General features: G+C 35.1%; 1 protein-coding gene across 20 annotated transcripts in view; it reads right to left on the bottom strand.

The window, feature by feature from the left end:
• The window catches only part of C2CD5 (C2 calcium dependent domain containing 5), a 62,721-nt gene that overhangs the window by 39,654 nt on the left and 5,313 nt on the right, over window positions 1–17,754 (bottom strand). For 11 of the 20 annotated variants that reach the window (XM_030480775.1, XM_030480787.1, XM_030480784.1 and 8 more), the window contains 7 exons: window positions 16,336–16,507; window positions 13,967–14,062; window positions 13,407–13,562; window positions 12,591–12,789; window positions 9,853–10,004; window positions 6,785–6,979; window positions 4,159–4,244 (listed from right to left, as the gene is read on the bottom strand). In XM_030480775.1, coding sequence (XP_030336635.1) covers window positions 4,159–4,244; window positions 6,785–6,979; window positions 9,853–10,004; window positions 12,591–12,789; window positions 13,407–13,562; window positions 13,967–14,062; window positions 16,336–16,507 — 1,056 coding nt within the window. Of the gene's footprint in view, window positions 1–4,158; window positions 4,245–6,784; window positions 6,980–9,852; window positions 10,005–10,980; window positions 11,106–12,590; window positions 12,790–13,406; window positions 13,563–13,966; window positions 14,063–16,335; window positions 16,508–17,754 lie in introns of those variants that run through there. The other 9 variants (XM_030480792.1, XM_030480789.1, XM_030480788.1 and 6 more) reach the window with 4 other exon arrangements.

Genomic DNA, 17,754 nt, shown 5'->3' on the forward strand with positions numbered 1-17,754 from the left:
AAGCAGGAAGATTTCACCACAGGACTCTGCAAACTTGCTTGACTAATCTGTCTTCAGGAGCACCGATGGATCTCTAGAGAGGGCTACACAAGGATCCTCCCCCTAGAAGGTTCTAACAGATCATAAAGTGCTTTGTGGGTTATCAGAATAGTCAAGAAAACTCTTGACTACAACACAGCCTGAACTCCTTTTCTGTACATCTTTCACGCTGAAAAAGCAAAAAAAATGCAGTACATCAGCACTTTGTTAGAACCCTCTTTCACTGTGGCTCTGTAATACAATCTGCCCAGTGATTCACAAGTATACTGATAATATTTGTGCCTGCATAATTCCATGACACTCATTCTGCCTAACTTATATTTAAATATATAACATACGTTTGCTGTGTCCCTTGAATATAGTTATCCCACACTAATGACATTAAAAATAGCTTTCCCAGAACTATAGAAATGTCTACAGCATATGCCACCTACAGAAATTCCATTAAGCCTATATTTTATACATACATGTATATACTCATACTTACATTGTCCTAAAGCAGTAGATAGTGAACAAAGTCAACAACCATGCTCTGAAGCATAAGCAAATCTGATGCTCTTTAATCTATACAGAGATTTAGAAATTACTTTCATTTTTTGTTCATTTTCATAAGGCTGTGTAGCGCAAGTAATTTTAACATGTTCAGACTTCCAGGGTGCCCAATTTCCTACACTACAAACCAGTAATAAAATTTTAAAGTAATAACATGGTTTTATCTCAATCAATATATGAATACTTGCAAATCTATATTATGATACATGCTAAAATCAGACCTCTGTCCTATCAGTCAATTCCAGCCACAGACAACTCTGTGTAACTGACTCACTGAACCATTCTGACATGCTCCGATTCCATTAACAATGTCTTCTTCATTCTGACACAGATCATCATTTCATATTATGGTTTTTTCCTTTTTCAATTTTTTAAGCTCATTTGGAGGCTTTGGGTTTTTTATTATTAGTCTATTACTCGAACAAAAGTTCCAGCCTCAACTAGACGTGGTAATCTGTAATACTTCAAAATTGTAAGGCTATACTTATTTTGCATGGAAAACAGATTCCTGGAAGCCAAACACAGTGTTTCCATATTACAAATCTTCTCTATTACTGCAATTTGCAAAGAACTATCTTCACATCATGGTGATGCAAGAACAGAGTATTTCTGTGTGCCAGAAGACACGATGATCTGAAAGTTTCCAAGCTACAACTGAAGATGATTGGTCATTTTACTAACACCAATTCACTGTGTCATGTCAGTCATTGACTGCATTGACCCTTAAAGAACTATCACTGGTTTAATCCTTGCAACTACATAGAGATTTTATAGTTGGCATTTGGGGAAAGTTTTATAAGATTACACTAAAATCCTCATAAATACTTGTTTAGTACAGTGTTTAAAAATATTCGTGTATACGCATACATGTATTGCTAGTATTCTTTTTTTAACTACATTACATACAAAGTCACACAAAACAATGAAAAAGCACACAAAACAACGCTACACACACACATATCATTTGGTGTTAGTGGCAGCTGAAGCAGTTCTCAGGTTCTCTTCCAGCCATTCGCTCATTCCCATCGTTGTACCACTCCCTCACATAATGCTCAAAATGCTCAGGTATGTTCATAAAGCTTTTTAGGCTGAACCAGAGTAGGGAACTGGTCCATTGTTCATTTCCTGGATGAACTACTTTTATTCTAAGCACATTAACTGTGCCATCTCACAAGATGATTAAACAATCTTACAATTTTTCTTCAACTGAACTGAGGGGATGGGCTGGAAGGAAAAGTTGCTTAAGTCAGCATTTCAGCCAAAAGAATCACACAGAGAACTGCACTCTAACACAACAGTTATCTGACAATGCTCTTCAGAGGTGAAGATCATCAGATTTCCATTTTGAAAAAGCAGCAGTAAAGATCTCTCAAGCACTTGCAGAATGCAGACGTGGAAGAGTAAAAATTGTCCAAGTTGAGATCAACAGAGATACAAAATACCATCAAGAGCAGCATTTGGCCATTTCTACAAAAACACAGGCTAATTTTTGTATGAGTAAAGTACGTTCAACATCTCCCATTGATGGAAATATAGCATATACATTTATAGATAAAAATATACACAAAGATAGCTGTGCCAATGTTACACTTGCCATCAACAAGCATCCTGAGTATTGCTAAAAGTATACTAATGTACACCATAACATGTTTGAGAGTTTTCCACAGCTGATGTATTTTTCCAGAAGAAATCAAGTAATATTACCCTTCCAACAAAATCTGTTCTGGTCTGCAATTAGGGTTATTTAAGTAACACATTAAAACCACATTTGATAAACAATACCACACACCCAAATAAACTCAACTAAGACTCAAAAGAACTTAATGCATGTCAAAATACATATTTAATTTATTCCTTTTTTTTCCCCCAAGTGCATGCTACCCTAACCCAGGCAAGTAACTAGACTGCACTCACTATTTACGCGCACAGTACTAAACAAGACAAAATAACCTGTGTTATTCATTCTAGTTAAGTAACTCAACCTTAAGGTAACCATATGAGGTAACCATAGCAAAAACATATCCAATAGGAAGTTTTCAGAAAACCAGTATGAACATATTTTATCCATTAACAGTCCACATGCTTTGTTACATCATCATTAATAACTGACTCAACATGTTTCCCTCCCATTTTACAGTATTTTTTCCTACTAGACAATATACATCCCTTACCAAAACAGCGTGCAAATAATTCAAGCTGTAAAAATACAGTAAGTGCTCTTTATTTACATTTTAAATTGTTTTTAAAAAGCTTCCTAAGGAAATAAGAGATCAGCCATGAAATGTCTGAAATGCTAGCAAAAAATCAAAGGTAAACAGAGAAAAGTCTCCTTTTAAAGCATTTTTTTCAAACTAAAACATTAAAAGCAAAAAGCCATGGATTTGTATTTAAACTAAAAATTTAACTGAAAGGTATGAGCATGCAAAACAGTAACTAAGCAAATATATGCCGATCTGACAAATGCTCTTAAAAATAACAGAATATGAAAGAATCCTGCGTAAACAAGATTACAAAGAAAACTGCAAAACTTGGGGGAGGGAGGGGGCGGGATCAAATAATTGTTTAGAAATCCTCAAGACAAGAGAAAAGGGCTACGAAGAGTCACGCAATGTTTTGGAACATACCCGCCTTCTACAGAACCTATGAAGCAATCCTCCCTTAGCAACGGATAACACAAAAAATGAGAAGAGAATCATCCACTTACTCAAAATAGCAGCTATTAATTTATATTTCACAGATGCAGCTGATCTTGTTTTCAACAAATATACATGGTTCTACGTAAGTAGTTCAGGTTGTCAGAAATTACAATTAAACTAGAATTTATTTCTGAATAGGAAAACATCCACATTTCTTCCTTCAAGATACCTCACTAATAACATTTTGACAAAAGCAGGATATAAAGCTGCAAGGACTCATTCCAAATTTAAATAAATAAAACCACTTTTTTTATTATACAGTCTATTCGGCACAATAACAGATGGCATTTTCAGTCTAATAGAGGTTCTTCAAAAAGCTGTAAAACTATAAAGCCCTTTTATTGTTTGGGAAGTGGTTTAGGTATGTTTACTATTTTTAAAGGCTACATGCACACCATTTCATGCAGTAGAACCGAGGCTAAATTATGCACCAACTCCATTTTTCAAAACTAACAATTTTTGCAATTATAAATCTGATTTTCACCTTGTTTAAATCTATTGCAAGACTTGGCTTCTGTAAAAACTTAACTGAATATATAATGGTAAAATATTAAACTTGCACATGCATTAGTAACTTACAGAGACTAAAAAGTAATTTTTGCAATAACTGGTTTTTGCAGCACCAAATGTAACCACTTGAGTACTGTGCACTTTACAGTTACTTGCTCCACTTTTCTTAATGCTTTAGTAATATGTTAAAATTTAAATAATTTGTATATAAAAAGGCTATTAAATGATCAATATTTGCAGTAAGTTCTCAGACTTAAAAATTACACATAATTTTAAACAGAAACTAACAGGAAATATTTAACTTACTACAAGCTAAATTTTCACTTTAGTAGATTAGAAATAGAAGTAGAAAATGCCTTACCCTTTGTTCCAGAGCTGACTGAGTCTGTTGTCTTAAAAGAGTTTTAAATGGCCCCCCTTCTTTTCCAGCACTCCCACTGCCCATTCCTGAAGAGTATTAGTACAAATGACATTCAAAGAAATATGTATTATAATTTGTAATAAAACTTTTATTTAAAAATATAAAAAATAGTCACTGAGAACAGTCAAATTACCCCCATAATTGTAATTATCACAAAAAAAAAGAGCAAATGCTGAGCATCACAGTTTAATTTGGGGTTGGGGGGTGTTTTGGGGGCTGGTTTTCACATGACTAGCAGTGGTTTTTTAGCATTTGGACAAAACCCTCCTGATCCAAGATCTTTTTCTGCTGTCAACCTGAATTAAAAAAAAAAAAAACAAACAAACAAAAAAAACAAACAAAAAAAAAAAAAAAAAAAAAAAGACCCCCAAAAAAAACCCTACACACACACAACAAAAACCAACAAAAAAAACCCACCAAAAAAACCCAAACCTCCTCCCCCTTCAAAACCTAAAAATAAAAAAACTTGAAGGTCTGGGCTTGCATTTCTTTCCTGTGCCATGTAACTGTTTTTTTCTTGGGATTTTTGCCTATGATTTCAATACAGATATACGTTCTCTGCTTTCCACAGGAAGTTTTTACATAATTAGATTTTCAGCCCTTATCAAAAAGGGCTGCAAAATCACCATTAATTCCACACTGTTGAATGTTGCCTCTCTGCCAGATTAATCTGTAGTCAAGTATCTGTCTCTACTATCATACAGTTAAAAGAAAAACAAAAAAAAAAGTAATCAAAATCTGGCTTTCTGAGTGTTTCAGAGTAACTAAAACAACTTTCCTAACCACTGGAAGGAGACTGTACTCATAAATACAGCAGTAGCTGTATAACACACAACTGGGACCAAAAAGAAAATTGCAAAGGCACTGTACATCCTTTGACTTGAAATATAAACCCTGAAAAAATAACCAATTATTTTTATTTTCTTTAAAATCTATGTAATGAAATATTCACTCATCTGATCCACTCAAATAAGCAAAGGACTACTGCTCAGCATTTAAAACTGCCACACTTTGATTACTGTATTTGCACACACATAACCTGCAGATTATCTGTAAATTAAAATAAGAAATAAACTCCAATTTTGCATATCATGGGTAATTATCTCTTTCCTTCTTTCATAAATTTTACTTTCACCCCTACAGTACAGGAGCTTTTCTGAAGAGATGAAAAATTGATCATATACACAAGTATCTTTGATGTTGAATCACCTGTTATCAAGGAACTATACTCTTAAACGAGACTGCTGAGACACAGGTTATATGTATGACAGTAAGTTATTTGCTCTATGGTAGAAATCACAAAATTAAAAAATAAACACATACCAAGATTGTGTTTTTCCTAAAGTAAACACAATGCTGGTGAATCAGATTTTCTTGGTACTACTTCATGCCTAAAAATATACTATCACTGGTATTTCTCGTATATCAGTGCTAGCTTGACAAAGCAAAAATAAACACCTAAGTTGTATAGGAAAGCATAGGATAAAGAACAAAAAAGTGTCAGGAGCAGAATGAATTACAAACACCACAGTGCAAACAGTTATGAATGAAGCCAAGATTTTCTTTTCTTTTACAGAATTTGTAACTAATTTAACACAACAATTCCTTGCTAGTTTTTCTTCTGATCAAGCATCTATTAAACATGAATGAGATTATACATATACATCAAAATGCAGTTATTTCTTTTAACCAAAGACTAGGAGATCTGGAAATAATACCAGACTTAATAATGTATGTTAATTCATTCCTAACATTTTAAAAAATTACTAGGCTATCATTACCACATATTCATACGTAAAAATACAATTTTTAACAAGTATTTTTAGCTGTTCTTGGATAAGGAAACAAAAAATATTAGTATCTGTATAGTCCCATCAAAAAATATTGAATTGCTTTTACTATTTGATAATAACTCTAAACATCATTGTCAGGGACTATACAATATTAAAGACAGACAAACATAGCATAAATACTGGACATAAAACAAACTCAAAAAATACAAACTTATCAAAATAAATTTCTACAGAAAAAAGCAGTAATACCAACTATTTAAATTAAATCTATGAAAATAATGCATGTCAGTGAAATGGAAAAGGAGGCAGTACAAATAAAAAGTTTGGACGGGCTTTGTTTAAAAAAATTGATTTAAAGAGCAAAGTTGCTAGCCATCTGATAGCTATTATTTCAATAAATAATGAATGAATTAATGAGTGAGTACTTGTTCCATGCAAAATGTAGGAACAACAAAGTGAAGGGAATGAGAGGATGTTAAAAAAGTCGATTATTTTAGTCCAATTACCAAAGAGAATTCTTCAAGGATAAAGGAGAAAGGTTTGTAGTATAAACTATGTATGTTTCAAATCCTGTAAGAAGTTCTGAAGCTGTTTCAAGCTTCTGGGGCAGAGGTGAAAGATGGTATGAATAGTCATGTAGCCAGCAGTTTTCAGAGGCTAATTGAACAAAAAACCACAGGGTTATAGAAGGTGTGTGTAAAATGCCCCTATATCAAGTAACAGTAACATTTTCTTAAAAGTTTGTTTAAAAGGCCATAATAGATTGATCCTACCAGAAGCAGCCAGAAGCAGCTCTTCAGTGAAAGAAACACTTTTCCTCAGAACAACTGGGCTGACATGGCTAGAGTGTAGAGGGTTAAGGCTAGACCCCGAGAGGAGGAGACAGGACTTTTTAAGATGTGGGGAATCACAAGAGAGTGTAAGGGAGCTGGGAAACAGGAAAATCCTAGGTCCCTGTGGGGAAGGTGCTGTGGAGGAAAGTAATAGAGACAAAGAAATGTAGATTCAGAAGATGACTAAAGAAACAGATGAAAGAAATCAAAATGAAGCTTTTTTCTCAAAGTGAACTAGCACTTACTGCTAAATTGTTTCTCAACATACAAAGAAATGGAATGACAATACAGCTCCACAATGTGAATGAGAAGCATGTTTTTAAAAATCATGACCTAATTATCTTTATTTTGAATTCAACTTTTTAAAAGCTATGGTAATCTAATATGTATTTCAAATTTCATACAAAATTTGATAACAAAATACTACGGAGTAAAGGCTAAATAACACAGTCTTCTCACACACTTAATCTGACTACCTTGATTATTTAGGTATAAAAAGTTAATTTTCCATGGATTTGTTATATGACTTTTAAAAGTCATGCATCTTGCAGAATTCTAAGTTCCCATTAAGAAAAGGAGTTCCCACCTTCTCAATTTCCTCCATACATATACGTCACATCAAAATGTACCACCTGATTTAAAATGTCATGCTTTTTGTCAGCCTGATACTCCCTTAGTTTGCAGTGGTATAAAATACATCACAGAAGAAATCTAACTTCAAACAAAAACAAGCTTTCTCAGCATAGAATAAGCTTCCCTCATATTTAGACCAGATATCGACCAGAATGGATAACACGATTACAATTTTATTTTATAAAAGACATCAAGGTAATATTCTCCTCATTTGGTGCTGCTGAAAGCTAGATGCTTAAGCAGATGCAAGTTTCAGTCTCCTCTATTTAGTTATTCATATTGTGGTATCTGGACTCTTTTTTCAGGTTAGTCTCCATCTCAAAAACATGAACACACTAGCTACCTGACTGAGAAATAAGGCAGGCCATAATGTACTGCAGAAACATCAGAAAATGCTTCACTTTCTATGTCAGCCATTCTGAGTGATGGGTATCACAAATATGATAATATTTAATGTGTCATATGACATGTTTGCATTTGACTTTTTTTTTTTTTTTTTTTTTTTTTTAAACACTATCATCATCAACTTTCACACTGAAATATTCCAACTTAGCAACAGTCTTAGGAAATTAAAACAGAGGCCTGGACGTATACAGTGAATTGTTAAAACCCAACATACTGAATTCAGTATGTTATGGAATTATCTTCTGCACATCACCACATTTTTGTAAAAAGTAAACCAAACAACTAAAGACATACTGCCCTTTTAAACTATTAAGATTTAAAATCTAGCATGTCACACCAAGATACAGAATTTTTAAATGCAACTAGCAAATCCTCTTAAGGCAAGTTTCAGTAGCATAGTTAAAAGTTGCTAAAAAGACAGTGCTAGTAAGCAAAAGTATGCAACCACTGTTAGCTTTAATGCTAAAAAGATAGCCAAAAAATATCCTTATATACTTGAAAAATCCCTAAAAATAAGAGGTACCAATTACACAATCTGTTTCAGTTCTGAATGAACTGACTCAAGATGAAAGGGCCAAGGGCCCCATCCACCTACGTAACATTGCCAGGAATGATTTAAGGTTGCTGCTTTAAAAACTTGACAAATTCACAGTGAGTTGCCACCTCCACAAATTCAGAACATTTATAGCTGCAAAGATGACCACCTACATTACATTTAAATTCTTTACATGACATCATACTTACTAGGGAAAAACTGATCAAAAGAAACAGGTTTTTAAATACTCAGTAAGCCAAACACATGAATTTATGATTCTCCTATATAATAAGCACCCAGTTATATTTGTAGGGTCCTTTATACAAGTGACCACCTCAATTCAGCTAAAAAACAGTCAAAAAAAGAAAAAAAAGTGCTTTTGTTTTTTTGAATAAAGGACAGAGAAGATAGAAGGTTGCCTTTCTTAGTGCTAACTGGGAACATTTTTAAACAGGTATCTAGGGGGAAAAATGGGTAAAATATTTAATACAGCTGCATTTGGATGCAACATTTTACTTATCTACTTGGAAAAATTCTTGAAAGGGGTGCTCAAGTAAAGCTGAATCAACTACTTTAATATGCTTAAAAACTGTCTAACTAGACGGAGACAAGAACTTTCTGAGCTTCAAATACCACAATTTAAAACATCATTTAAAAACTAACAAAACTTTTATGAACAATTCTGCAAAATATTTTGCCCTACGGTAGCAAAACTCTGGGCATTGGTCACATAATGGAGAATAAACAGACAATAATTCTTTGAGTTGTGCTGACATTATTACTGGCATGATTCTAACCACAAACTAAAAAATAAGTACGGAAGAAACAGTAAGTTGAAGAAATTATGACAGACCAATGGAGAAAGGAAAATGGTTTTTGAAGATGGCTGGAGTATAATTTGTTACTTTCAAGATGTATAGTGTGTATGGAAAGCCATTTCCGTATACCAAAGAGAATAAAAAGACAGCAGCTGCTACGTTCCTAGTACTGCATTTGCAAAAAGGAGTTAAAAATCAGAGATAGATGTATCCAATATACTTATAGCACAACACATGTGGCTTGAAGACTACATAGTTTTAGCACTACTGTCTCATATTGTGGTGAGAAATGTACTCCCATGATTTGTAATATGAAATGGAGGAAATAAGAAAAAGGTGATTACTTAGGAATCCCTTAGTGCTCCGAGATTTTTAATTTTTATTTGAATACAGTTGTGTTACAAATGTCATTTTAATGTTATTCAGAATAGTGGAAATATAGGCAGGATTTCAATTTTAACCCTACAGAAATTCTTTCAGGCTTGAGGTATGCTATCTGAAGTCTCAAATTTCCACATCATTTTGATAACTGAAATGCCAAAAAAGCAAAAAGGGGTTGAATGGAAATATAAAAAGAGAAACACAAATTAAACAAACAGTGGGTGGAAGCGCCTTACCAGTTTTGGGTGTCAAACTCAAATCTGTGTCAGAAGAAGAGGACTGTCGACTGTAGGACTTGGAAGGTGAAAAGGAATAGGTTTGGTTTTTCAGAGGGGTGGAGGGTCCTGATGAATGAGTATTGGGATTGGGATCTTCATTGAAGGGAATCCTGCCAGAAGAAGGTGGAAACATATTCAGTAATCCTGTGCCAAAGGACCTGGCTGACAGCAGCATGATCCAACACCAGGATGGGATTGGGGCAGGGCCAGCAGCTATTCCTTAGGTGCGAGACTGGGGATGAGGCCAGAGGCAAAGAAATGCTGTTTTACCCATTCAGCATTCTACATTTAGATGCTGATAATCTACAATGAAACAATTAAGCCAAATGAAAGGCATGAGATGTGACAAAAAAAATATATATATATGCAAAAAAAAAAAAAAATTGAAAACAGTTTATGGCTTAAAAATCTGGTCAAATACACAATGCTTTGAGTTAGTTTAATAAAGAAAAAATGATTTTAAATTATATTGGTGTTTATTCATACATTTATGTATATACACACATATGCATTTTAAGGGAAAAAAAAAATAAAAAATGTTTCCTTATCCTATAGCATCAGCAGCATGCCACAGCTAAAAACAGAGCAAAGAGGAGAGTCTTTATGGGAACAACTATATTGACAAACAGTTCACTTATGCACAGATTAACTTACCTGCTCTCTAAAACCATCTCTTCCACAAATGGCACACACCCTTCCTATTACTATTTCAAAACCTAAATACCGTATCTGAATTACACTTGAAAGCAATCATGAACTCCAATCAAAAAATTATTTCCTCCAAAATTGTGAACATTCCCCAGATACATCAACTTGTTTTACTTCATTTCTTTGAAAATAAGCCTGTTAAAAGAAATGAAGAGTGTGGCTTTGTGGAAGAGACTCCAATGCATTTGCAAGGAACTATTGCCTTGTTTCAGCTGCTGCACAGAGTAGTTCTTCACTGACAACAGAAGGTGTCTCCATGAGAAAATGAGGGAGAAAAGATGGGTGGTACCTGCCTACACTCCCTGCCTGCCTGCCCTTTGCGACCACTGTGCCTGTGGCCTGTCTCTCCCCAGCTCTTGAGTCTGAGCAGTCTCGTACCAGTGTAGATGAGAGTGGGAACAGACACAGAGAAGTTCTGAGTAAGTCGTGAGCCAGTAGCAGTGTGAATTGGGCTGTTGTGAGTCGAACGGCATCCATGGCTTGGCGGATGAACCAGCGGAGACCTGAGAGAATTTGCAGCCAGGGTGGAAGAAAAGAAAACAATACATACAAACAGGTTGCAAAGTTATGTTATAAATGATTTCAGGGAAGTTTAGCTAGAGGAGATGTCTTATTGTAAGCAGACTCTAAGTAGATTTAAATTCCTAGCATGCAAGAGTCCAGATGAAATAAAAAGAGAGAAAGGAACAGCTTAAGCACTAGCTTGCGAATGCGTAATTGATTCTTTGGCAACAGGGCATCAAGTTAGTAAAGCCAAGAATAAGAAGTATTAGTTAATTTTGCTGGTTTTGAGAAACACTCCCATTTTTGGACTGAATGATTCTTACAATATGCACCACCAAGCTGAACACGGATTATCTGGGGGGTGGCATTAGCACACTTTGCTCCAGGGTGAAAGCTACTGATCTATGAATGCTGTTTAAATTGGTAGCTACCAGGCCCACCTTGTTTTTTAATCACCACTGTTATTTTATGCTGCGTTGTATCCAGAAGCTCTTTTGATGGCAAATTTTTAAAATTAAGACAAGTTAAACAAGCTATGATTTGAAAGAGAAACCAGTAATTTTGCGAAGTGAGAGCACACTGATGCCTGCATGACAAAAATACCTAATCACTCTTGCAATGACACAACAGTTAATGAAAATGGATACTTCAATTAATACCTCTCGAATTATAGCATAAGCACTTTTTGGTGCTGTTTTTTCCTTCCAGAAATTGGATCACTCTACCAAACAGAAATGAACTAATTTATCCAAACACCAAAGTAGTAACAATTTACAGATAACTGCAAGTATTTTTCTGTTAACTTGTATGCACATTTAAAAAAACGTATCTAAACTGTGTTTGGTGCTGCAGTAGGTATCACAAAGATCAAGAAATTCTACCTCTCATCATGAAGTTTTCTCTGCAAGTACACTATTTAACTTGACCTGTTTTGCAATAGCCCTAATTGTTTTGCAACAGTAAAAAGCAAAGCACACAAGAAAAGTACAAGACTACTTCAGGGTCATTCACTAAATCACTGACAGAGCTGTCTGAATTCAAAATTTATCTTTTCTTACATGCTCAGCATAAATACATACACCTGATTGTAATGAACTTGGAAAATCTTGGACAGAAGGTATGTCATAAGAAGCCCTCACATAAATGTTTATTGTACAAACACAGTCAAAGCAGAACTAATTATTAGTTCAGAAATTGGTGGATCACAATCCAAGGACATGTAATACCATTGCTATATAAATTCAAAAAAGTCGTATTAAGTAAGGATTACCACTCCAGCTTCTAAGGAAATAACATAAGTAATCCAACCTAAAACATTTCAAAATTGTGCAATATAATCTGAGTTGCAGACAAATAAAACTACAAAAGAAAAACAAATTCTGGGGGGAAAAAAAAAAAAATCACACCAGTTATGTAAAATTGAATGAGTATGAAAAGAAGAGAGATGAAACTTGTTTCCCTACAAACTCTTAATTCATACTTACTCCTTCATTTCTTTGGATGGGGAGTTACATGCAGGCAAAAATGCTGATGGGTTACTTAATTTATCCAACGTGCAGGCTGTTCCTATGGCTCGCACTACTAGTCCAGACTCTCCCTCCAAATCAAAACACTGCAAATAACCAACAACAGCATTTCCTCTCATCTCAAGCACCTTCAACCCAATCTTCCTTTGCAATTCACCTACAAAACAAAAGGTAAATAGCTCATAATTGTGACTGAAGCATCTCTTGCATGAAGACAGGCAGAGAAAATTGGGGCTGTTCAGCCTGGAGAAGCTGCATGGAGACCTCATAGCAGCCAGCCTACCAGTATCTGAAGGGGGCCTACAAGGATGCCAGAAAGGGACTCTTCATCAGGGACTGCAGCGACAGAACAAGGGATAATGGGTTTAAGCTTAAACAGGGGAAGTTCAGGGGGAAAAGTCAGACATAATGGCCATCAGTTAGGCCAACAGAACCTTCAGAAACAAAAGATACTGTGAACTGAAATAATAATTACTACCAAAAGTCATATGCAATTTTGTTTTAAGCAAGTCACGTATTTAAATAGTGAGTATTTTTAAAAGCAGCAATAACCATTACAGCATAGAATCGTAGAATAGTAAGGGTTGGAAAGGACCTTAAGATCATCTAGTTCCAACGCCCCTGCCATGGGCAGGGACACCTTGCCCTAAACCATGTGGTCCAAGGCTCTGTTCAACCTGGCCTTGAACACCGCCAGGGATGGAGCATCCACAACCTCCCTGGGCAACCCATTCCAGTGCTTCACCACCCTCACTGAGCATGCATGTTTAATACCTGACATGAGGGAAATAAGTCTTTGTCTAGCCTCATTTGATGCCCTTGGTGTACGAATTCGGTCTATCCACTGGTATTCTGGGTCTTCATTAACTACAAGTTCTTCCACAAATCCATGAATTATTACTGCTCTGTAACACTTAGGAATGGATGTAGCTGTTAAAGAAAATATATATAGACACATATACGTAAAAGATGTAAGGCATAAGTCTATGAACCAAGAATTCAACGAAATTGAATGTAATATGTAATAGCATTACATATAATGAGTAATGTGAACAAGTCCAGAAATTAACGCATGGGATTTTCTGTTAAAAGGTGGACATACCCAAGGGGGATATTCACACTGTTTTAAAATAAGAACAGTAAATATTTATTAAAAAACATTAAAGCAAAATAAACAATTTTCTGCATTTGCTACTTGTATGGCTTCAATGTAATCTCCACTGGACTTATGCAATGAGCTGGTGAAAGAAGGGAAACTGACAAAACAGGGAAAGAAGAAAAGAAGGGGCAGGGGGGGAGTTTTCTTTTCAAAAGTACCTTTTTCCTCTACTTACTGCAAAAAAACTTGACTCCACAGGATGACTGCCTAAATCTGTTTAAATCGTTGAAGAGATCTACTTTCACCACCACATTGATCTCCCCACGTATACCTGTCAATAAAAACCACAAAAAATCAGAAGCTGTATCAGAAGCTAACATAAAACTAGTCATATTAATTATTCCCTATTACTAGTAATTAATGCACTTTCTATTACCAGCGAGTTAGCTTTTCTGCAAAGGTACTACAACCCTGCTAGAACTGTTCAGTTCATGTGCCACTTCTAGCCTGGACCAGAGGCGCAGGAAGATATTTCCTTGCCTCTCAGATCTGCTGCAGAGATGCTGTCTCAGAGGAAGCATCTAGTTCTGCCAAGCCTTTGAGGCTGCAGCTATGCAAGCAACAGTCCTCAAATACCTGCTGCAGTGAACAGGACTTCAGAAGAAAAATGGGATTGGGAAAAGAGAAGCCATCCAGCCTCCTGATACTGCAGTGGCCTCTGCTATGGTATGCAATGCTCCTCTACAGTCTCCCTGCTCCTCTGCCCTGCACCATCAATGAAGGATGGGTGAACATCAGTATGTAAGTACTGTGACCATCCCAAGATATCCTAGCACAAAAGGCTGGAAGTACTACCTTTGCGTATAGCTGCTTTAAAGCTGGAGTCCTGCTCACATCACAAAGCTGTGACCAACACCAAAAAGCTTTTACATTTTCTCCCTGAAATGGTTTCAAAACTGCAGCAAAGCTATTCTCTGAATTTCAATCCAATGAGAACATGCATGGTTCTTTCTAGAACCACAAAGTGGCACAGTAAATGTTTGTAAAATACTTTGACTATGCGAAGAATTACACAAAAAATAAGGTATTACAGACTTTTTAGATGAAGCTTAATTTTTAGCCACAATTAAGTGTTACTAATGGAATATTTTCTCAACACGCAGCCATTCCTTTTTGATTTTTCTACTTTCTTATTCTGAGCTTTTTCTTCTTTTTCCCAGTAACACAATCATTTCACATATTATAGGTTCTGACATATTGACGATTAAATTTCTTGATGAGTCTGATCTCTAGTGTCTTCGGAAGCCTTCTTTCAGAAGCATCTGACACTCAAACAAAAGCAGTAAATTTGTAAATTGTCTCTGACATTATTACAGTAAAGTTAACTACATCTATCTTCCAAAATTCCAACAGAAAGAAGCCGTCAGTTACTATAACAGGAAGTGCCTTGGGTTCATGTATTTTCATAGATAATCATGTTGAGGTGCAAAGAAAAAAAAAAAAAATTTACAAACTTTTTTTTAAAGGAAGCATCAATTACTGCTTGCCAAGGATGAAGATAATTAGAACCTACTGGTATGAACATGAAAATATAAGAATTCTAATTTTACTTAAATAGAAAACAACTGTGAAATACTAACATCTAGAAAAATACAGAGAAATCTAATTCTCTCAGTGATACAAGTGGTACACATCCCAAGACAGGTGTTCACCTAATTTAACTTCAAACAGAAATGTATAATAGTAAAATGGGAAGGGAATAAAAAGATAAGTAAGAAAAAGAAATGTTTATTTCTCAAAAAACAACCTCTTCAATATAACTGTTTTAAACATAAAAAAAACTCTGCATCAGTAACGATGATCATCTAGTAAATACCATTAATTATGTTCCAACAATGATTTATAATTAGCTCTTAACATAGTTAGGTCTCTGTAAAATGGATAATGAACAAGGGTGGTAATGGCAACAACGCAGATGTTTTGCAATAAGGTATTCAAGCAGCAAGCTAATTGCTGTACACTGACCTTGACTTTCTGGAACAAAAGCTGTGTTTCATTAAAATCAAAGGCAAAAATATCATTAACTTCATTTTCTCATATCTTCAAGATATTCTGATGAAATCTACCTAGCACTGAGAGTAATTTCTGCAGGGAAGAGGATTTTCATCCTGTACTTCATGCTGAAGGTATGTCATGTCCTGTCCCTCCATCTCAAGTGAAGTATATCTCACATCTCAGGAAGGCACACCCCAAGTGACTTCAGCAAAAGTGTATTCTTTTAGTAAACACATGGCAATTGGAAAAGTATGTTTGGATTATTTTTTAATCTCAATTTTGCAGTAACTATTTTAAATACTGCATGAAGATTTTTTTCCATTTGTCACAAGTTTTATGGGAGGCATTCTGCCAAGCACTGGTCTGAACTACCATGTCAGAAACTTTCTCATGCCAGAAATAAGGAAAAACCCACCAGAAAAGTAGCTTTCCAGCTCCCAAAGCTAAAATTATTACAAATTTCTGAAGACAGCTTACAGAAATGAAAACTGTAAGAAGTAGATTACATCTCAAACAATATTATTTTACTTCTAAATTAGCAAGTCTTACCATGAATGGTATCATAGATTGGAAACCATCCTGAAATAACTGTAGCTGCTTCACTGTAGAGCAAAGGATCAATATCTATGTACACTTTGCCAATGGCATCATTAGCACTGTAGGTATCATGATCAAGAACTGTGATCTGGAGAGGCTCATCTTGTAGCTCTTCATCATCTACCTAGAAACAAATATTAACATGGAATCTGAGTATTTTTTAAAAATGCAGGGAAACAGCTGAAAAACAAATTAAAAACAAAAAAACCCAAAAAAAACCCTAAAAAACAAAAAGGAGAGTTAGTTATGCACAGTGACCTGTCACAGACAGATCTGTAGTTTTGATTTCCTGTATCTAAACACCACATTCACTTATTTCGATTTTACCCTTCACAGACTAGCGAGATCCTGGAGCCACAGTCACCACTGGGAGAACAGAAAAGCAAGATTACACATTTTAAATTTTAATTACACATTTTAAAATTGCACATAATTTGGTTTAAGTCACATTCCTTAGATTATTTACTGTCCTGGGTTCATTTACCCATCTCCACAATACATACTTTTCATTTAGAAAAAAAGGAAAATTTAAGATAAAGCATCTCAGAAGATTATTGTACTCTGAAGTTATGATTATTGGTGTTCTCGCCCTCCCAAACTGATCAGTGGCTTAAAAGAGAACGTTTTATAAAAACTGCTGTAAAAATCCAGTAATTTCAGACATGTACTTTACTAAACAAATGCAACAACCTATCCGCAGACACCTCAACTATTTTTTAGGATATACAAAGACAGAAATTGTACGGCTTTTTGTGTTGAACACCGCAAACCATGAATCAGGTTTGCCAGGTGCAATGGGATGACTCATCTAAGTGTTTACAGCACTGTAGCCTTGCAAAAGGATCAAACTGCACACACATACACACAAGTACAATGTCTAAAGGAGCTAGTGTTTTTCCACTCTTTGAAACATGGAATTCTTTCTTTTTTTTTTTCCCCTATTGTTGCTGTTTGGCTCTTTTCTTTCTCAAATCCATTTTTCCATGCAAAAAGATAGAATTTTGAGCCTTCTTTTATCACCAAAAAACCTTTTTCCCCTATGAACAGAGTTAACCCTCCACACAGATCAGCTCTTTCCCTTCCGACCCCAGAAAATGACCCCAGGAACTGAAAGATAAAAAGAAGAAAAAAAAAAACCACCCACCTTTTTGCTACCTTTTTAGTCAACATGGATTGCTGATTAAGAGATGCTCTTATTCAAGCACTGTATTGAATAATAATCTGCCTAACCTTACTACTTCGTATTTGCTCAAAAATGTTTCTAACATTACCAGCTATTACATCACTTAGTATATGTACACATAGTTACAACCATGCTTATGCTGTGATATTATCCTAGAACACTATAAATGAAACAGTACGATATATTCA

The sequence above is a fragment of the Strigops habroptila genome, chromosome 3 (genome assembly GCF_004027225.2).
Source record: "Strigops habroptila isolate Jane chromosome 3, bStrHab1.2.pri, whole genome shotgun sequence".
In the NCBI taxonomy this organism is placed as follows: domain Eukaryota; kingdom Metazoa; phylum Chordata; class Aves; order Psittaciformes; family Psittacidae; genus Strigops; species Strigops habroptila.